General features: G+C 37.4%; 1 protein-coding gene across 1 annotated transcript in view; it reads right to left on the bottom strand.

The window, feature by feature from the left end:
- The window catches only part of CNTN5 (contactin 5), a 1,527,443-nt gene that overhangs the window by 90,365 nt on the left and 1,413,827 nt on the right, over nucleotides 1-23,251 (bottom strand). The window contains exon 17 of the mRNA XM_065944251.1: nucleotides 8,645-8,803. Within this exon, the coding sequence (XP_065800323.1) occupies nucleotides 8,645-8,803 (159 nt within the window). The remainder of the gene's footprint in view (nucleotides 1-8,644; nucleotides 8,804-23,251) is intronic.

Here is a 23,251-nt window from a genome sequence, read left to right as displayed (position 1 = left end):
TTTGCGACTCCATGGACTATACAGTCCATGGAATTCTCCAGGCCAGAATATGGGAGTGGGTAGCCTTTCCTCTTCCAGGGGATCTTTCCAACCCAAGAATTGAACCCAGGTCTCCCTCATGGCAGGTGGATTCTTTACCAGCTGAGCCACTACGGAAGTCCAAGAATACTGGAGTGGGTACCCTATCCCTTCTCCAGGGGATCTTCCTGACCCAGGAACAGCCCAGGATCTCCTGCACTGCTGCTGCTGCTGCTGTCGCTTCAGTCATGTCCGACTCTGTGAGACCCCATAGACGACAGCCCACCAGGCTCCTCTGTCCCTGGGATTCTCCAGGCAAGAACACTGGAGTGGGCTGCCATTTCCTTCTCCAATGCATGAAAGTGAAAACTGAAAGTGAAGTCACTCAGTTATGTCCGATTCTTTGCGACCCCATGGACTGCAGTCTACCAGGCTTCTCTGTCCATGGGATTTTCCAGGCAAGAGTACTGGAGTGGGGTGCCATTGCCTTCTCTGCCTGCATTGCAGGCAGATTCTTTAGCACCTGAGCTACCAGGGAAGCTTGATGTTGTCCCAGAGGTCTCAAGCTGTCTTTAAATTTTTTTTCCTTTTTCTTTTTTTTTCAACTTTGGTAATTTTCACTACTCTGTCTTCAGTTTGATGATTTATTATTCTGTATTATCTAATATAGTATTGATTTTTTTCTTGTATATTTATTTCAGTTATTGTGTTTTTCAGCTCTGTTTGGACTTTTTAAATATTTTCTAGCTCTTTGTTAAAATTATCACTATGTTCATGTATGTTCTTCTGAGTTTAGTCAGCATCTCTGTGAAGATTACCTTGAATTTCTACCAAGTAGATTGCTATATATGATTGCTTATTTCTACTTTGTTCAGTTTTTTTCTAAGATTTTATAAGATTTTGTCTTGTTCCTTGTATCATATTCCTCTGTCTTCTTATTTTGTCTATTTGTTTGTTTGTTTCTATATGTTACATAGGTCATTAACATTTCCCTATCACTGAGAAGTGATCTCAATATAGGAGATGCCCCCTAGGACCCACTCTGGTCACAGGAATATATGCTCTAGGGGTATGCCTATTTGGGCTGCATGGCCCCATCCACTGTGGTACAGCTGACTACTGTGGGTTCTCTGGTAGGCCAGACTGGCTCCCAGTCTGCTTGCCTGTCATATACTGCCTCATGACTCCTGGCCTGCTGAGAGAAAGGCAAAGTTTTGAAGTGGTTAACTGCTCAGTCCAAGAAGGCCTTGAGCTGGTGTCAGCTTGATGGTGGCACCTCACCACTAACAGTCTAGAGCGAGGACTCCAAAATATCACTTGCCAGCGTCAATGTGCTGCGGTAGAATGAGCTCCCCAAAATGACTGTCGCCAGTGTCTATATCTCCAAGGGGAGTCTCTGTTGCCTCTGGCTTTTCTAGGAGGCTCTCCAGAGTGCTTGACCCAGAATCCTTTAAAATTACTGCCTCTTCCTTGGGACTTGAAGGGTTGAGATTTTGTGTGTGCCCTTTACGAGTGGAGTCCTTATTTCCTATAGGCCCTCCTGCTCTCTGAATGCAAATTCAGCTAGCCTTCAAAGACAGAAGTTCTAGGGACTCTTCTCTGATAAAGGATGACAAGGATGGGGAGGCTGCTATAGGGATTGGAATCTTCGCTCCTTGGGGAGAACCCCTGTAACTGGGATCATCCTCCCATTTGTGGGTTGCATACCTGGGAAGCATCTTCACCACACATAACCTGAAATTTTAAACAGAGTGGTCAGTATAAACCTCATTAAGAAAGTACATTTAAGTGAACTTCTGATTGAAGTTTGGATTTCGCTATGCCAGTATTTAGAAGAAAGCACCCCACGCAGAAGAAATAACTAGTACAGAGGTATTAGAAGAATTATATGCAGAACATAAGAAGACCAGTGAGTCAGGAGCAAAACAAGCTTTAGGGAGAATGGTAGAAGATGAGTTTGTAGAGAGATCGAAGGAACAAAGTCATATGGGATTTGGGCTTCCATCCTAAGACAAAGGAAGAGACAGTGGGGAATTGATACTCTGTTATCTTTTAATAGATTAGCTTTAAGTTATGTTGAAAATAGGAAGTAGTTAAAGTTAAATGACATCATAAAGGTGGTGTAATGATCTGATGAGACTACTGTCTTTATAAGAAGAGACACTGGAAAACCTGCTTCCTTGCTCCTGTCTGCCAGGTGAGCACACGCTAAGAAAGCTGTAAGTCAGGGGGACCGTCCTTGCCAGGAATCAAATCAAGCTGGCTGACACCTATATTTTGGGATTCTCAATCTCCAGAACTTTTAGAGAAAGTATTTTCTTGTTGTTTAAGCCATCTAGGTAATGATATTTTGTTATGACAGTCCAAGCAGACTAATACACTGTCTCTCCCACAGTACTTCTGATCCTTATATTTCTTAAATTTTTCATACATTAACTTCTCCCAAGATACTATATAACTTATGTTCTTATCGTGTCCTCTATTTTTTGTCCTCACCCATGTGAATTCAATCTCCACAAGGCCAGGGCTTTTTGTTGTTGTTGTTATTACCCCATACATTCTATGGAGGTTACTTGATACATTTTTGTTAAGTGAAAAAAGGGGAGTTCGGATTGACACGTATGACCAACAGTTAATTTCTGTTTTAATCTTGTTGTAATTATTTCAGACATTATGTTAAAAAAAGAAAATTAATGTAAAATGTAAAAAATACACTTCCTCCCAAAGCTATATACTAATATTCTCTAAGCCATAGCTATAGGTTTTAAAAACACCTATTCCCATTCTGCCTGCAATGCAGGAGACCTGGTTTTGATCCCTGGGTCGAGAAGATCCCCTGGAGAAGGGAATGGCTACTCACTCCATGTTTTTGCCTAGAGAATCCCATGGACAGACGAGCCTAGTGAGCTGCAGTTCAAGGGGTAGCAAAGAGTCAGACATAACTGAGCAACCAATACAGGCACACACAGTCCCTTTCTACATTCTCTCCATCATCCTTAATTCTAATTTCTCTTTAAAAAGGAAAAAAAATAGAATTCTAAATTCTTGGCTACTTGTAAGGATTATAAAAATTGTAAAAAAGGTAAATGTGAGTTGAAAGTATTAATATTTTGATGAAATAACATACAATATGAAATAGAATAGAAACTTTTTAAGACGCGATGCACATGAGTTTGGGTGAACTCAGGGACTTGGCGATGGACAGGGAGGCCTGGCGTGCTGCGATTCATGGGGTCTCAAAGAGTCGGACACGACTGAGCAAGTGAACTAAACTGAACTGAACTGAAGATACAATTTGGATTTTGATTTCAAAATGAATATTGTGGAGATTTAAGATAATGAAGAATGTATACCAAGGAAGTATTTTAAATCATTGTAGGTATCTTTCCATAGTCTTTCTGGAAATCTGGAGGCAAGCTGATTTCAAAGAAAGCATTCTGCTTCAAAGAGAACATACAGCAACCTTAGTGGAGGACTGCATGCTGATCCAGGGAGAAAAACTTGTTAAAATGCTTTTCCTATTAAGAGAATTGCATTCAAAAATAAATTAAATTAAAATTAAATTAAACTAAACTAAATAAACATATTTGGTTGATAAATGTAACCATCATTCAGTGGAAATTATCCACAGAGAAGACTTATCCACTGATTGAAGAATAGTTAAGAAAAATATTTAAATTAAGTAAATAATGGCCCATCAATTCTATGATTACAAATGATTTGCCATTCCTAATTAAACATGGTCATAAAAACTTGGTCGGCAAATACTGTTCAGTAATATGAACAAGAAATTCAGGTGTTCAAATAAGAAGCAGCTTGTTTGAAGAGAAAAGGGGATCTGCAAATGAAATTATCTATTTCTTATGATTTTTATACTTTCTTCAAAATGAATAAACGGCCCCATTCACAGTCACCTGTTTTGAGTCTTATTTTTAGGTGGTCAGCATTGATAAGTTAATCCCAGATATACTTGGCCCATGTGCAATTCATTATTTCATTTGTCAAAAATGAGAAACTTACTATTCTTTATATTCATGCTGGCATATAAAGAAATCTTAAGAGCTTTTAAAATGCTAGCTTATGCATTACATTAACATCTTTAGTGTTCAAACTGCAGAACTAAATCTTTTTTTTCCTAACATGTATTTCTGCATTAAAGCATGTGCCTGCGTGTGCGCCCAGTCACTTCAGTTGTGTCCAGCTCTTTGTGACCCTATGGACTATAGCCTGCCAGGCTTCTCGTCCATAGATTATCCAGGCGAGTGAGTTGCCAAGTCCTCCTCCAGGGAATCTTCCTGACCCAGGGATAGAACCTGGGTCTCCTGCATTGCAGGCGATTCTTTACCACTGAGCCACCAGGAAAGCCCATATTAGGGCATATCTCTACTGAAATTGATTTGGGTTAGATAATAACTATGAAAGCAAAAGATCCACTGCCCCAGTGAAGATGATGTAGCCCCCCCAAAACCTCTTTCGCTAACACAGGCGATGAGTTTGCACTAGAAGCAAAACCCAAGAAACATTTTAAACAGCTGCTTTAGAGTAGAAGTCCCCAACATTTTTGGCACAAGGGATCGGTTTTGTGAAAGATCATTTTTCCACGGACCAGGCAGTAATGCAAGTGATGAGAAGTGTCAGATGAAGCTTCGCTGGCCTGCCACTCACCTCCTGCTAAAAGGCTAACAGTACTGGGCCCCAGCCCAGGAGTTGGGGACTCCTGCTGTAAAGCATGGAAAAGTTGACAACTGCCCCGTGGCTTGCCTGATGGGTAGCAATGCCTCTACAATAGCTGCAAGTGATGCTGAGTTTTCGAGAAATGTGTGACCACCTTAGGTGAGGAGACACCTTGCTAGAGAATGATTTGATATCACTATGAAGGGCAAACAAAATTGATTGTTTATAGGAATACACTTTTGAAAAATATATGTTTACTTGTAAATGCAATACAATTCGATTATTTTAAGCACTTACTGAACTGATTTTATTTCTTTATTACTATTTTTAGTGTTGCCTTTTGTTTATTTATTTTAAAAAATTATTTTAATTGGAGGCTGATTACTTTGCAATATTATGGTGGTTTTTGCTATACATTCACATGGATCAGCCATGGGTGTACATGTGTTCCCCATCCTGACTCTTCCTCCCACCTCCCTCCCCATCCCATCTCTCAGGGTCATCCCAGTGCACTCTCTGAGTGCCCTGTTTCATGCATCAAACTTGGACTGGTCATCTATTTCACATATGGTAATATACATGTTTCAATGCTATTCTCTCAAAACATCCCATCCTCACCTTCTCCCACAGAGTCCAACAGTCTGTTCTTTACATATGTGTCTCTTTTGCTGTTTTGCATGTAGGGTCATCATTACCATCTTTCTAAAATATATATATATGCGTTAATATACTATATTGGTATTTTTCTTTCTGACTTACTTCGCTCTGTATAATAGGCTCCAGTTTCATCCACCTCATTAGAACTGATTCAAGTGCATTCTTTTTAATAGCTGAGTAATATTCCATTGTGTATATGTACCACAGCTTTCTTATCCATTCATTTTATGGGCATCTAGGTTGCTTCCATGTCCTGGCTATTGTAAACAGTGCTACGATGAACATTGGGGTACATGTGTCTCTTTCAATTCTGGTTTCCTCAGTGTGTATGCCCAGCAGTGGGATTGCTGGGTCATATGGCAGTTCTATTTCCAGCTTTCTAAGGAATCTCCGCACTGTTCTCGATAGTGGCTGTACTAGTTTGCATTCCCACCAACAGTGTAAGAGGGTTCCTTTTTCTCTGCACCCACTCCAGCATTTACTGAACTGATTTGAAAAAGAGCTCTCTATTCAAATATAGGGCTTTCCCTGGTGGCTCAGTGGAAAAGAATCCACCTGTCAATGCAGGAGACGATCTCTGGTTTGGGAAGATCCCCTGGAGAAGAAAATGGCAACCCGCTCCAGTATTTTTGCCTGAGATATCTCAGGGAGAGAGGAGCCTGGTAGGCTATAGTCCACAGGGTTACAAAGAGTCAAATATGACTTAACGACTAAAAGAGCAACAATAATTCAGATATATTTTCAACATTCAAATTAATTAGATAAGAATGCAATTTTATATCAGGGACTTTTAAAATAAGTAAACAAACCCCAAATACCATTTAATCAAAACAATTAAACCCTCTACACATACAGAAATGCACACCACTCTTTTGTTTTTCCTTAGTTTATGCCAAAAAATTCAAAGTTTATATATTTTTACATATGTATATATATACATGATATATATATATATACACACAAATCTATATATCCACTATCTATCATTGTCTGTCTATCTGTGTGTTGTGCTGAGCTCAGATGCTCACTTGTGTCCGACTCTTTGTAATCCCATGGACTGTAGCCTGCCAGGCTCCTCTGTCATCGGGATTTTTCTGGGAAGATTACTGGAGTGGGTTGTCATTTCTTTCTCCAGGGCATCTTCTTGACCCAGGGATCAAACCCATATCTCTTACATCTTCTTCATTGGCAGGAAGATTCTTTACCACTAACACCACCTGGGAAGCGCTCTATCTATCAAACAACAGAAATTACAAACAGTTGAATCAAGGTATGTAAGAAATCAAGGAATGAGATCAACTAAGAAACTATGGAAGGTGAGATATCCTGGATAGTTGTACTGTGTTAAGAAGCACAAGAACATGGGTATGGGATAGGCAAGGAAACACATGTTATGTACTGCAATGTACCACAAGGGAAACATCCCAGGAAGCAAGTATTTTAGGCAGTGTGGCAAGGGTAGGCAGAATAGCTACAGGCAAGAGAATGAGCTTGCTGAATGCACAACATGAAGTTTGAAGGTAAATCCATTTCCCAACAGCAGACCAAAATGTTAGGGCTCTCACACTTAGGATGACTTGGGAGCACCTTATAAATGAAGGTTATAAGAATTCTTGTATAAACCTGCTCATGTGGTCTGAATTTGCATCCTTTCCAGAATCATCTACCAAACATAGAGATTTCCTCAATTTCTTGGCTTTACAGTTGCATCTCAGGATTAAAATGGAACCAGGAATGAAGCTGATACCCACAATTCTATACATTATTTATATTATAAAACAAATTTGTACCCATGTATAGTACACTATAATGATAATTTTACTGAATTTTATGGATTACTATAGGAACCTAATATCAAGAAAAACTTGAATCATATCAATATTTTGCATTTGGATGAATGTACTTTTGCCCCCAGATTACAAGTTTCTGCTCAGATTTAATTTAAGCAATGAAATGGACTACTTTACTCCTATAACATTCAGATTAATGGAGTTTTATGGTTACTGCACTGAGATATTTTACTGATTTTATATTTCACTTCTATGCAGGTAAATCAGTTTTATATTTAGATAGAAAATAAAGTCACAAATCCATTCTCAGTATGGACAACTGCTTCTGAAGATTACATTTTATAGATACTGTTTGCTTTTCAAATATCAACATGTTAAATAGGTAATAACTATCAAGTGAGTAATTTCACATATCCCTGCAGATAGCCACATTTAGAGAGGGAAAGGAAGTTTAGTTATAACATGAAAAGAAAGCCATCAGGGGAAAATTATTTTTAAAATAATGCAACTATAATGCAAATATCTTAGAAGTAAGCATTAGAATGCTGTTATTTTAAATAATGTCATTTTATGTTAGATTTTATTTTTATAAATAAAATGGGTGTGTTACTCTAAAGGCATAGAGCAAGGAAGTGGAGTAATGGAGCAGTTCTACTTCTGACTGTCTTGGTGGAGGTTTGAATCTATATAATAAACTTCATAGAATTTTATGGAACTATTCACTAAAAAAAATTGTACATAAAACCTGGTGAAATTTGAATATGATCTGTGGTTTATAGCGTTGTATCAATGTCAGTTTCCTGATTTGATCATTGTACCATCGTTAGGTAGAATAGCAGGGAAGTTGACAGATGGGCTCACAGAAAATCTTTGTATTATTTTTGCAGCTTTTACATGAGTCTAACGTTGTTTCAATAAACAAACAAAGATAAATAATGTGGTCCATCTTTGGGAAATGAGAAGAGAAGAAAACAAAGTGGCTTTATAAAAAGAAGCAAACAATGGTTAAGATTTTCATGCGTGCCTGCGTGCAAAGTGGCTTCAGGCGTGTCCAACTCTTGGCGACCTATGGACTGTAGTCCGCCAGGCTCCTCTGTCTGTGGGATTCTCCAGGGTAGCATGCTTCCCTGGTGGCTCAGAGGGTAAAGCATCTGCCCGCAATGTAGGAGACCCAGGTTCGATCCCTGGGTCGGGAAGCTCCCCTGGAGAAGGAAATGGCACCCCCCTCCAGTACTACTGTTGCCTAGAAAATCCCATGGACAAACAAGCCTGGTAAGCTAGAGTCCATGGGGTCGCAAAGAGTCGGACATGACTGAGCGACTTCACTTTCACTTTTCCAGGCAAGAATACTAGAGTGGGTAGCTGTGTCCTCCTCCAGTGTAATATTGTCATAAGTAATAAAATTTCCCAAATCCAAAATAATCCTGCTGAGATTGTTAGCAAATACAGCTCATGACATCAGAAGCTGCTCTGTCTGTGTCTGATGTTGTCTTAGAGCCTCTTACCTGTTTTTACCGTTTGCCAGCCCAGGGAGAAGGGGCTGCGAGCCTGCAGGTTGTAGGAGGAGATGGGGCTGTGGTTGTCAGCCGCTGGACTCCAGGAGAGCGTGGCTGTGCTCTCCGTGATTTCCTCCACAATCACTATCCCTGGTGGGCCTGGGGGACCTGTCGGCAAAAGAGAAGGGAAAAAGTTAAAGTCAAGCCATGTTGAGGAGCCATGATAAATTGTGTCTCCAATAAGGACCCAATCAAGCTAGTAAAGCATTTTAATGAAATACATATTTAGTAATGAACATTGCCAGTAAAAAGAGATGGGATGCAAGTTGATTTCCATGATTTCTGAGGATAATTTAATTATAGATTTTTTTCATAATACTTTGTGCTTGGATACAACCACCAGTTAACTTTGCATTTTATAGACATGCAAAAAAATAATTAGAAACGAACACAAGGACTTGAATGTCAGTAGCTACTCTGACTGCTGGAATCAATCACACCTTACAGAGGCAGTGACAGAGAAAGAGGCGATGCTACTAGAAACAGAAATGACCCCATCATTACCACAAAGTTACAGGTGTACGGGCCTAATTTTCAGCTAACCTACAGTGTACAAATAGTGTGATGTACTTACCAAGGAGCTTAAACTCTAACAGGGGAAAAATGAAAGGCTCTGAAATATTGAGAGTTCAGACCAAGGAAGGATATATCCTAGAAGTGAGGCATGGAGAAATGTTGTGAGAAGTTAAAAGGAAGGTGTGATTAGATGATGATGATGACGATGATAATGATTTTTTTTTTTTTTTTGGTGAGTATGAGAGGATGGTTAATCAGAGAATATGATTCCCCTTTTGATCATAAAAAATTGGTATAGTATAGAATTATGTTTATCAATTGACATGCATTAGACTTTAGATTCAAGAAACAACCATGATCTGACATGAGGAGATGTATGCCCCTGTGTTACTACTTCTAAAATAGTGATTTCTAATAACATTAAAAATATGTATAGTATTCATATTTTAGTGGCTAAGCACAAATGTCAGTTTTCTTCTTAATGTTTTTCTATTCCCTAATATGAACAATCAAAGCTTTAATGATCTTTTATTTTCAATTAAAAACATCCCACCTGCAAATATTTTAGATTTTTTTTCTAATTTAGTCCTTGTTTAGCAAGTTGCTCTCTGGATTTGGTTATTATGAAGTTTGAGCAGTAAGTGCTGACCTAGACAGGAAAGAGCTAAGAAATGGTGGAGTGCCAAATAGATGGAGGCAGTCAAGTCCTCTGAGGAGAAATGTTCAATAATGAAGGGACAAAGGGATGGACAAAGTGTTTAAAAGGGTCACCATACAAGTGACATTTTTAGGCAATGAGAAATGAGCATTTTTATCAAGAGTGAGAAACAGCAGTGGGTAGTAGAGACCAAAGACTTAGAAGAAAAGGATTATTCCACCAAGAAGGTAACAAATACTGGGATTGTGAGTAGACATGTAGAGAATAACCATGAGAAGTGGCAATTTTTTTTCCTCTGGAGAAATTAACGAAGAAACTCAGTATAGAGAGAAAGCTTTTGAAATGTCAAGAAGCTGGGAGAGTTCATTCAGGAAGTTTCTCCTTTTTTAACTAAAGAAGGAAAAAAAAAAACACAAAGTGAAGGTGGTTGGGTGAGAGTGGGACTGGGAGCTAGAAGAAACTGGGAAATGTCTGGATAAAGCCCATGATAAAATGAGAAAAGAAAGGAAGAGTGAACTATTTGGAATAGTTTGGAATTCAAGTTTGCCTCAATATCACCATTGTGAAGTAGAACTGACTAACTCAGCAAGCTTAGGCTAGAAAGCCAGGATCAGGGCCAGAGAAAGTGGTTAACTGGGTCAATTCAGGCTTAGTTTATAAATTTGATATGACTTATCATCAAAGATGCCAATGGTATGAATGGCTATGGCCTCAAGGAGGACTAGGGCGTCCAGGGAAGCCAGATTGGTGCTGGCAGACAAGAATAAAATAATGAAATCCAGAAACCAGGTTACTAGGAGGGAAAGATAGATAAAAATTATATAATTTGAGATTTCAATGTAGGGAACTTTTGATGAAAGTTTGTATTTATCTGGAATTAAGCGGGAAATACAGTTATTAGGTCAAGTACTTAGGGAAGAATCCTTTCACTTGATGTACAACCAATTTTCAGAGAATTAAAATGGTAGATAAACATGAGGTATGGAAAATAAATAAGATCCAGTTGCTGAAGATGTCTAACAAGTTGCTAGACTATATGACAGGGACATGGAGGTGTGACTATAATGATAATAATACAATAATGATAAGAATATTAACTGTAATAATAATACCAATAGCTACCATATCCTCACTATTGAGTATTTTGCAAACATTAGCTTGTTCACTTATTTCTATGTTACTGTGAAGTGGGTATTATAACTCCTATTTCATAGAGGATGTAATAGACTTTTAAAGGTCATTTGGTTGACTAAGAATAAATGTTACTTAGTCAATAACCTCACTGTATGTTAGGTATTACATGAGGCAGTAGAAGTCAGAGAATCCCTTCTAGTGAGAAGTTACTCAAATCACCACTAGTGCATGGCACAGCAGAGATTTGAATTTAGATTTGATTCTAAAGCCTGATTTGTTCCAGAAAGCAAGGGTTATGGAGATCCTTCTTCCTTTCACTGTTAACTGAAGAAAGTGTTTAGGATTTTGTGGCAGCCTGGGTATATGATGGCCACCAGCGAATTTTTTTCCTCTTGCACATGCAGGTCATTCCCTTATTGAAAGATGAAGCCTGTTCCTTAAACTTCCTTGAATCTGGGTTAGCCTGTGATTATAGGCATACTCTGGTGATACTGTGGATTTTTTTCTTGTGGGCATGCTTAAATCACTTCAGTCGTGTCCGACTCTTCACAACCCTAAGGACTGTAGCCTTCCAGGCTCCTCTGTCCATGGCATTCTCCAGGCAACAATACTGGTGTGGGTTGCCATGCCCTCCTCCAGGGGATCTTCCTGACCCAGGGATTGAACCCTCATCTCTTAAGTCTCCTTCATTGGCAGATGGTTTCTTTACCACTAGCACCACCTGGGAAGTCACCATAATACAGCTAATATGGCAATAAAGCAAGTCATGCAACTTTCTTATTTTCAAGTCCATTTAAAAAAAAAAAACTTGTTTACATTATACTATAGTCTATCAAGTATGCAATAACATTTTGTCTAAAAAAACAATGTACATGCCTTTATTAAACATATTTTATTGCTAAAAACTGCTAACCATCATCTGACTGTTCAATAAGTTGTAATCTTTTGTTTGGTGGAAAGTCTTGCCTCAATATTGATGGCTGCCAACTGATCAAAGTGGTGGTTGCTAAAAGTTGGGGTGACTATGGCAATTTCTTAAAATAAACAACATGTCTATTTACTTTTCCTTTCATGAATGAATTCTCTGTAGCACAATGATGCCAAATAGTATTTTACCCGTAGTGGAATTTCTTTCTAAACTGGAGTCTGTTCTCTCACAGCTTGTCATTGACTTATTAAGTTTATGTAATATTCTCACTCCTTTGTTGCTATTTCAATGATTTTCACAGCATTTTTTCCAACAGTAGATTCCATCTCAAGAAATTATTTTCTTAGCACTTGCATAAGAAGCAACTCTTTGTTTGTTAAAGTTGTATTGTGAGAATGCAGGAATTTGACCAACAGCTACAACCTACACTTCTAATTTTAATTATCTTGCTATTTCTATTACATCTTCAACCACTGAAGTCTTAAGTCCCTCTGTCATTCCTAAATGTTGGAATCAACTTCTTCCAAATTCCTGTTAATGTTGATTTTTTTACTTCTTCCCATGAATCACAAATACACTTAACGGCATTAGGATGATGAATCCTTTCCAGAAGAATTTCAGTTTATTTTGCCTATCAGTGAAATCACTATCTATGGCAGCTGTAGCCTTATGAAATGTATTTCTGAAATAAAAAGACTTAAAATTCAAAATTACTCCTTAATCCATGGGCTGCAGAATGAATATTATGTTAGCAGGCATTAAAACAGCATAAATCTCGTTCTACATCTCCATCAGAGCTCTTGGGTCATCAGATGCATTGTCATAGAGTAGTGATATCTTGAAAAGAATTTTTATTTTTTTCTGAGCAGTAAGACTCAACAGTGGGCTTAACGTATATAGTATACAATGTTGTAGACAGATATGCTGTATTTCATGTTTTGTTGTTCCATTTATAGAGCACAGGCAGAATATATTCAGCCTAGTTCTTAAGGGTCCTAGGCTTTTCAAAGAGGTAAATGAGCATTGGCTTCAACTTGCATTAGCCTCTAACAAGAGAGTCAATTTGTCTGTTGAAATTTGAAGTCATGCATTGACTTTTCCTCTCTAGTTATGAAAATGCTAGATGGCATCATCTTCCAATAGAAGGCTATTTTTACTACAATGAAAATTGGTTGTCTATTGGAGCCATTTTGATTAATCATCTTGCCTAGATCTTCTGGATAACTGGTTGCAGCTTCTGCACCAGCACTTACTGTTTCACCTTGAACTTTTATGCTGTGAAGATGGCCCGTTTCTTTAAACCTCCAGAACCAACTTCTGCTGTCTCAAGTTTTTCTTCTTCAGCTTTCTTCAGCCTTCATAAAATTAAAGGGAGGTGAGACTTTGCTCTGGATGGGCTTTAGCTTAAGGTAATGTTGTGGCTGGCTTGATCTTCCATCCAGACCCCAAACTTTCTTATCAGCAATAAGCCTGTCTCCTTTTCTTGTCATCTTTGTATTCACTAGAACAGCACTTTCAATTTCCTTCAAGCCTTTTTCCTTTGCTAACTTGGCTAACTGGTGCAAAAGGCATAGCTTTCAACTTATGTCAACTTTTGACATACCTTCCTCTCTAAGCTTAATCTTTTCTGGCTTTTGATTTAAAGTGAGAGAGATACAACCATTTCTTCACTTGAACACTTTACAGGCATTATAGGGTTATTAATTGGCCCAATATCAAAATTATTGTGCCTCAGCGAATAGCAAGCCCAAGGAGAGAGAGATATAGGGAAACAGATGGTCAGTGGAATAATCAGAGTGCAAACAACATTTGTTAATTAAACTTGCCTTCTTATATGGGTGTGGCTTATGGTGCCCCCAAACAATTGAAATTGTAGGATTGAAGATCATTAATCACAGATTACCATAACAAATATCACAATAATTAGAAAGCTTGAAATATTGGAAAAATTACCAAAATGTGACACTGAGACAGGAAGTGAGAAAATGCTGTTGGAAAAAATGGCACTAATAGACTTCTTTAACACAGGCTTGTCATAAAGCTTCAATTTGTAAAAAATAAAAAAAAAAAAAAAGTACAACATTTCCAAAAATCAATTAAGTGCAATAAAATTAAGTATGCCTATATTTGACTCAAATGGCATTGGAAGAAATGACACAGCATGACTTTTGAGGAGAGTGTCATAAGAGGCTTTGCAGCTTCATCCCATATCTCCTGGAATGCTTATGAGGCAATCCAACTGCCTGGTTAGAAATCCTGTTAAACTGATGCTACTATTCTGTCAGGAAGTTCAAGTTAGTCATTTGGAAAATCCCATGGAGAGGAGATCCAACTCACCCTCACCTATTCCAGCATCCCAGCCCAGACACCAGATGCAGTGAATCCTTCAAATGATTCCCACTTCAACCACCATTAGACACACGTGCATGAGATATCCCTGGTAAGAAATTGGCTATGGCTGTCTGCTGTCAAAACTATAAGAGCAAGTAATGGATAGATTTTTTAAGCCATTAATTTTGGGGAAACAACTGATAATTGGGACAAACTTCAAAATAGTTTGATTTGGAGTTTATTCATAGGTAGGGAATTTATCAAGAGAATCATTACCATGCTTTGAAAAAAGACTTGAAGTTTAGCTATTGTATTTATATTGAAATAATTATCAACATAATTCATTAAGTTGAATTCCATATTGTTCAATTTATCCTGTTCCATTTCATCCATTCTATTTAGTCATGTCTTCAAAAAACATTAACAATCACCTATGTGTGAGGCATGATATGAAATATTGTGGAAAAGAGCTATTTGCTAATTATGTAAAATGATTTGCCTTTCTGAGTATTAAATCTCTACTAAAATAATTAAATTAATTTGCTTAAGAAAGGAATATTTCTTTTAATAAGAGGCAATAGTTACTCTGCTGGATCATCAAAAAACAAGACAGTTCCAGAAAAATATCTATTTCTGATTTATTGACTATGCCAAAGTCTTTGACTGTGTGGATCACAATAAACTGTGGAAAATTCTGAAAGAGATTTGGTAATACCAGACCACCTGACCTGCTTCCTGAGAAATCTGTATGCAGGTCAGGAAGCAACAGTTAGAACTGGACATGGAACAACAGACTGGTTCCAAATAAGAAAAGGAATACATCAAGGCTGTATATTTTCACCCTACTTATTTAACTTATATGCAGAGCGCATCATGAGAAATGCTGGGCTGCAGGAAGCACAAGCTGGAATCAAGATTGCCGGGAGGAATATCAATAACCTCAGATATGCAGATGACACCACCCTTATGACACAAAGTGAAGAAGAACTAAAGAGCCTCTTGATGAAAGTGAAAGAGGAGAGCGAAAAATTTGGCTTAAATTTCAACATTCAGAAAACTAAGATCATGGCATCTGGTCCCATCATTTCATGGCAAATAGATGGGGAAACAGAGGCTGACTTTATTTTTCTGGGCTCCAAAATCACTGCAGATGGTGATTGCAGCCATGAAACTAAAAGACGTTTACTCCTTGGATAGAAAGTTATGACCAACCTAAAAAGCAGAGACATTACTTTGCCAACAAAGGTCCGTCTAGTCAAGGCTACGGTTTTTCCAGTCGTCATGTATGGATGTGAGAGTTGGACTATAAAGAAAGTTGAGCACTGAAGAATTGATGCTTTTAAACTGTCGTGTTGGAGAAGACTCTTGAGAATCTCTTGGACTGCAAGGAAAACCCAAGCAGTCCACCTTAAAGGAGATCAGTCCTGGGTGCTCATTGGAAGGACTGATGTTGAAGCTGAAATTCTGATACTTTGGCCACCTGATGTGAAGAGCTGACTCACTGGAAAAGACCTTGATGCTGGGAAAGATTGAGGGCAGGAGGAGAAGAGGATGACAGAGGATGAGATGACTGGATGGCATCATCGACTCAATGGACATGGGTTTGGGTGGACTTCGGCAATTGGTAATGGACAGGGAGGCCTGGCATGCTGCAGTTCATGGAGTCACAAAGAGTCAGACACAACTGAGTAGCTGAATTTAACTGAGTCCCTCAATAAATATCTGAAGAAAAGATGGAATGGAGAACAGTGTGGAAAAAAGAAGAGATGTGGAAAGACCAAAGTGTTATGCTGGGAATTTGAAATGCTGTATGACAATTAATAATTTTTAAAATAATTGTCATGTAAAGTAAAAATCCAATCTTATAACCTCTTTCTTTTTGTTAAATCAAAATATAATTGAGCTAATTTTTGTTTTTTTTTTTTTCAGAATAGAGTATGGTGATAATAAAACTGACAGACTAGGTTCAGAATGAAGAATATGAACCTTTTCATATTTTATACTAAGTATAAAATATTTTTCAAATTTTCATATTTTATACTATTCAGTCCATGTAATTCTTCAGGCCAGAATACTGGAGTCAGTAGCCTTTCCCTTCTCTAGGGGATCTTCCCAACCCAGGAATTGAACCCAGGTCTCCCATATTGTGGGTAGATTCTTTACCATTGGATTCTTCCACAAGGGAAGTCTAAGAATACTGGAGTGGGCAGCCTATAGCTTCTCCAGGGGATCTTCCCAACCCAGGAATTGAACTGGGATCTCCTGCTTTGCAGGCAGATTCTTTACCAACTGAGATATTAGGGAAGCCCCACTTTACAGTAAAGCTCATCATTATCAGAAACTTGGAGTATTAAAGTTATGATCAGATATCTTTCTATATATTCATAAATCTGAAATATTATCATGAACATATATTTTAAAAGTATTCTAAAAATTACTGATATGATTTACCTTTTAAAATACATTATATGCAGAACAGAAAAAAGAGACACAGATGTATAGAACAGACTTTTGGACTCTGTGGGAGAAGGTGAGGGTGGGATGATCTGAGAGAATAGCATTGAAACATGTATATTATCAAGTGTGAAAGAGATCACCAACCCAGGTTGGATGCATGAGACAAGTGCTCAGGGCTGGTGCACTGGGAAGACCCAGAGGGATGGGATGGAGAGGGAGGTGGGAGGGGGGATCAGGATGGGGGACACATGTAAATCCATGGCTGATTCATGGCAATGTGTGGCAAAAACTACTACAATATTGTAAAGTAATTAGCCTCCAACTAATAAAAATAAATGGAAAAAAAAATTTTTTAGATACATTAAATGCAATATAATGCACCATAATGAAAGTTTAAATGAGTTTAGAGTCATTACACTAGTATCAGTTTATAATGCTCTATTTAGGGATAAAAATGTATCAGCATACTGAATCTGGCTACAATTACCTTCTTGTATATACTGAGGAGTAAATTACTTTAGAGTTATATAAATGCAATGAACACTTTTGTTTTTAAAGCCTGCTAATGACAGTCATATTTTCAGCATCTTTTGACATTTTTTAAAAATCAGGGAGTAAATTTTCTCTTTAAAGAATTTTATGACTAATTTATGCAAGATATCTGAAAATAGATTAATAAGAGATAAGATGACAAATGTGTGACAGTAGCAGCTAGTGTCTGAATGTTATATATACGCCACTCATTTAGAAGAAATCTTATTAATTTTATATGGAGCTGTAATGATTCAGTGTCAGATGGTCAGGAATCTGTAAAGTCCCCCTCTTACACTCCCATGACAATGCTGTTACACAGGCTCACTAAAATAAATATTTTGTTTGAAAATAGACCATTTAGAAAAAAGACACAGTCTCTTTATATTTTCATGGTGAGGACTCTGGGCAAATTACAAAGCACAAAGGCCCCTAGCAGAAGCCATGTTCTCATGAACTCAGTCCCTCTCAATCAAGGGCTCCCCAGGATGGCCCTTAGTTTACTGGCAGATCAACTCATTCCACTGACCGAATGTTCAGTTAGAAAATTATCTTCTCTTGAGAAGCCATGGACTCTAAAGTTGAAAAACACATAAAATATATATCTCCTTGTAATCTCTAAAGTTGTTATTTTTATCCTGGTGACAGGAAATAAGGACTTAAAACTTCATGTAAAAGCTAAATAATATTACAGAGTTTTGAAATGTTTAAATTAACCAGAGAATTCTCTGCCTGATTCTGACACCTACTGATTCAACAAATATTTCCATTGGTACAAGTTATTTTTTAAGCAAATGTATTTTGTAAAAAATAAATCTACTCAGTTTTTATTTTCATTTTTGTAAGATTTGAGGGACTTTCTATTTTTCTTATTTAGAAGTCTTAAGTGAAAAATTAAACTTGTTGGGATTCAAAATATTAAACAGCTTTGCTTTTAATTGTTTAAACTAAGATAAAAAATTTAATACCAATATGCCATGGTATCTGAAATTGGTTCTGTTTTTAAGCCCTTAAATATTGCTTGGGGACACTTCTTATTAATGCATTTAGGCATTGGGTCAGCTTCCCTGAGTTGGTAAAGAATCCGCCTACAATGCAGGAGACCTGGGTTTGACCCCTGGGTTGGGAAGATCCCCTGGAGGAGGGAAAGGCTAGCCACTCCAGTATTGTGGCCTGGAGAATTCCATAGATTTCATGGACCCCATTGTCCACAGGGTCGCAAAGAGTTGTACATGACTGAGTGACTTTCACTTTCAGGCAGATGGGTAAGAATAAAAGAAAGAAAGCATGGCAGTTACAGAAGCAAAGTTACAAGAATGCCCTTCTAATACCAAATGAAGAGATTTAGCTACTGTCTCAAAGATTAGAGTAATGGAGAAAAAGATACTCCATAACTCAGACCATGAAGAGTATTTTCTGTTTTTATGATATATTTTAAATAGATGCATTGAAGCATCCAGTACAAAAGACCATTTTGTGTAGAGAAAATTTAAGAAACCATATGTAAGTAATGACAAAATCTTTCATTAAAAAGTCATGTTTAGTAATGTGAGTAGATTTTCCATAGCATTTCATATGTTAATACCTATTAGTGACTGTCTGCTAAGGTTTTCATCTTTACAATATAAAATGAAGACTTATACACTTATTTAAAATGTTATTGATAGCATATTTATTTTTATGCAAGAAAATATTTCCTGACATACTTTGACATGCTGGACTGGCAAGTGCAATTTCACATAGCATTGCCTCCCTCTTTTATTGCCTTCTTCTCAGATACTTCCTTACATCATTATGTTCCTCATGAAGTTGAGAGAGTGTTATATTTCTTTACTCTTCAAGTGATCCTTTCATACTGTTCTCAATCCCAGGAGAACATTTTTTTTTTTTTTTTAAACCAGGGATAGTTAAGGATGAAAATGAGAGATAAACAGCTCTAATGCTTTTTTTTTTCAAAAACAAATTTTGTTTCCAAATAATTTGGTAAAGTTCACCATTTACTCTTTCTGTCTTTCCATCAGTTCCATTCAATTCAATTCAATGGCTCAGTTGTGTCTGACTCTTTGCGACCTCATGGACAGGCCAGGCTTCCCTATCCTTCACCAACTCCCAGAGCATGCTCAACTCATGTCCATCGAGTCAGTCCATCGAGTCAGTGATGCCATCCAATCATCTCATCCTCTGTTGTCCCCTTTTCCTCCTGCCTTCAATCCTTCCCAGCATCAGGGTCTTTTCCAGTGAGTCAGTTCTTCCCATCAGGTGGCCAAAGTATTGGAGCTTTGGCTTCACCATCAGTTCTTTAAGTGAATATTCAGGACTGATTTCCTTTACAACTGAATGGTTTGACCACCTTGCAGTCCAAAGGACTCTCAAGAATCTTCTCCAACATCACAGTTCAAAAGCATCAATTCTTTGGCGATCAGCTTTCATTATGGTCCAATTCTCACATCCATACGTGACTACCGGAGAAACTAAAGCTTTGATGAGTTGGGGAACTTTGTCAGCGAAGTAACACCTCTGCTTTTTAATATGCTGTCGAGGTTGGTCATAGCTTTCCTTCCAAGGAGGAAGCGTCTTTTTATTTCATGACTGCAATCACCATCGGCAGTGATTTTGGAGCCCAAGAAAATAAAGTCTCTCACTGTTTCCATTGTTCCCCCCATCTATTTGCCATGAAGCGTGGGACCAGATACCATCCTCATATTTTTTTTTTTTTTGAATGTTGAGTTTTAAGCCAGCTTTTCCATTCTCCTCTTTCACTTTCATTAAGAAACTCTTTAGTTCCTCTTTGCTTTCTGCCTTAAGAGTGATATTATCTGCATATCTGCCGTTATTGATATTTCTCCTGGCAATCTTGATTCCTGCTTTTGCTTCATCCAGCCTGGCATTTTGCATGAGGTACTATGCATATAATTAAATAAGCAGGGTGACAATATACAGCCTTGAGGTACCCCTTTCCCAATTTGGAAGCAGTCCGTTATTCCATGTCCATTTCTATGTGCTGCTTCTTGACCTGCTTACAGATTTCTTAGGAGGAAGGTAAGGTGGTCTGGTATTCCCATCTCTTTAAGAAATTTTCATTTGTTGTAATCTGCACAAACACTTTAGCATAGTCAATGAAGCAGAAATAGATGTTTTTCTGGAAGTCTCTTACTTTTTCCATGATCCAACAGATGTTGGCAATTTGAACTCTGGCTCTTCTGTCTTTTCTAAATCCAGCTTGAAGTTCTCAGTTCATGTACCATTGAAGCCTGGCTTGGAGAATTTTGAACGCTGCTTTTCTAGTGTCTGAGATGAGTGAAATTATGTGGTAATTTGAACATTTTTGGCATTGCCTTTCTTTGGGATTGGAATGAAAACTGACCTTTTCCAGTCCTGTGGCCACTGCTGAATTTCCCACACTTGCTGGCATATTGAGTGCAGCACCTTCATAGTATCATCTTTCAGGATTTGAAAAAAACTCAGCTGGAATTCCATCATTTCCACTAGCCTTGTTCGTAGTGATGCTTCCTGAGGCTCACTTGACTTCATATTCCAGGATATCTGGTTCTAGGTGAGTGATCACACCATTGTGGTTATCTGGGTCATGAAGATCTTTTTTGTATCGTTCTTTTGTGTATTCTTGCCACCTCTTCTTAATTTCTTCTGCTTTTGTTAGGTCCATACCATTTCTGTCCGTTATTGTGCCCATCTTTGCATGAAATATTCCCTCGGCATTTCTAATTTTCTTGAGGAAATCTCTTGTCTTTCCCACACTATTTTCTATGTATGTATCATCGTTATTATACATATTGTTATTTTCTTTCTTTTACTGATATATTAATATATCATCATTATGATTATATTTATTATTATTGTTATTTTGTATCTATCTATCTATCATCATCATTATGTGTATAACGTGGGCCTCAGCATGAAATTCTTGTCTCTCTTCACTTAGCCTTTTCAACATCTGTTTAGGCTTCAAATTTCAATCTTTCCCCAAGTATTACTGCTTTGGAGGAAATTTTTCTTATGGAGCCCTGCTTAGGATATTCACAGGATTATATCCGTTCATATAGTACCATATACTTCTCATTCAGAGCTGAAATCACATCAAAGCTTCTACTTATTTGTGTGACTCTCCTATTAAATGCAGATTTCCTATTTGAATTTTAGGTACAGTACAGTTGAAACCGTGCTTGTAATTTTCTCACTATTTTATTCCTCTTCCCAGTAAAGTTCTTGACAGCTAGTGTGTTATCACTACAGATTTGCATTAATAATTAATGACTGAATGAATAATTTTTATTAACAGTCTATCACAGCTTTTTGACTATTTTTTTACACTGTTTTCTTTCAGATTCAATCAACATATTAAGAAAGTAATATACCTTCACAAAATCATAGCCTTTTCTGAAAAATACTATGAAAATATATTTTAAAAAATGATTCTTATTATGCTATATTCTCCTGGAGTAGGAAATGGCAGCCCATCCAGTATCCTTGCCTGGAAAATTCCATGGACAGCAGAGCCTTGTGGGTGACAGTCCATGGGATCACACAGAATTGGACACAATTGAGCACACACATACCTACATGCTATGTTCTCCTCTTTGTTAAATTGTCTTAATTAGATACCCATCTGATCATGGTGTGTCTAAATAACAATAGCAAACAAGCTATTAGCATATTTCAAGCTTTGATGAGCAACAAAATCTCTGGTATTTGTAAAAACACACACACACACACACAAAACCTAGATTCCTGGCCTATACTCAAAGCTACTGAATTTCATTACCTGTGACTAGAGCCTCAGCATTGTAGTTTATGCAAGTTGTCTAGGAATTTTTATGCATCCTATATTTTAGGAAAAACTGAGCTAAAGAAAAGAGACTTGGATAAAGAGTCATAGGAATTTTATTCCACTTCTGACTCTTTTGTATAAGAGCTTTATGCAAGTTTCTGAAACTTGGGTAAGTTTCTGAACCTCATAAATTCTTAGTTTTTGTACACTCTATAAAATGAATGGTAATATCAATATTATGTCTTTATTGTGAGGGCTGTGAAGGGTAATATGTATAACAATAATATATATAAGAGTATTTTGTAAACAGTTATGCTAGTATTGGCTAGGTCTTTAACTCAATGACTTTGACAATGTCATATGATCTCACAATGCTTCATTTTTTACCAATTAAAATGAGAACCTATGCAACACACTGATTTGTCAAAATAAATAAGGATAGATGTGAAAATGCTTTGAAAAAGAAAAAAAAATGTACTATTACTAATGGATTCGATAATCAATCTCTATCTTCAGGGAAGTTTATGATACAAAGAGGAAAAGCTGATGCTGAAATGATAACAATTTAACAAACACATATCAGGTAGAAGGTAATGTACTAAATATTATGTACTTCCTCTCAAGTCTTTGCAGAAAATCTGGTATTATAGAAGATTTTCTGCAAATGAGAAGACTGAGTCTCAGAAAGTACAAGTAACTCATGCAAGAGGACACAATATTCCAATAGTGAACTTGGAACTCAATTCTGATTCTTAGTTGCATATATACACACACACACACAGACACACACACACATATGAGTTTTAACTCTGTGCTGTTCATTGATACCCAACACTTCACATAATTGAACAGAGGCAGAAAACACAGATTTCAAAAGTTTAACTGTTATTATTAGCAGGGACAAATGACTTAAATAAAGAAGAATATACAGAAGATTATAAAGAATAATCAAAAATGGGTTTAGAGATAGAAAATGTATGTTAGAGGTGAAGTGGGCCTTGTGACTGGCTCTCTAATAATATTCACTCCACCTGTCACAATATGGTATAGGGAATTAACCCTTCATCATATATATGCAGCCCTGATTAGCCTATGCAAATCTTGGAAATCTCACCTGCCTTTGCTGGTGATCGGTTCAGGAAGTTAGATATAAGCCAATTCAGTCCAATTCAGTTGCTCAGTTGTGTCTGACTCTTTGTGACCCCATGGACTGCA

Source organism: Muntiacus reevesi, chromosome 9 (assembly GCF_963930625.1).
Source record: "Muntiacus reevesi chromosome 9, mMunRee1.1, whole genome shotgun sequence".
Taxonomy (NCBI): domain Eukaryota; kingdom Metazoa; phylum Chordata; class Mammalia; order Artiodactyla; family Cervidae; genus Muntiacus; species Muntiacus reevesi.
The sequence above is the reverse complement of the archived record's forward strand: the minus strand, read 5'-3'. Positions and strand labels throughout refer to the sequence as shown.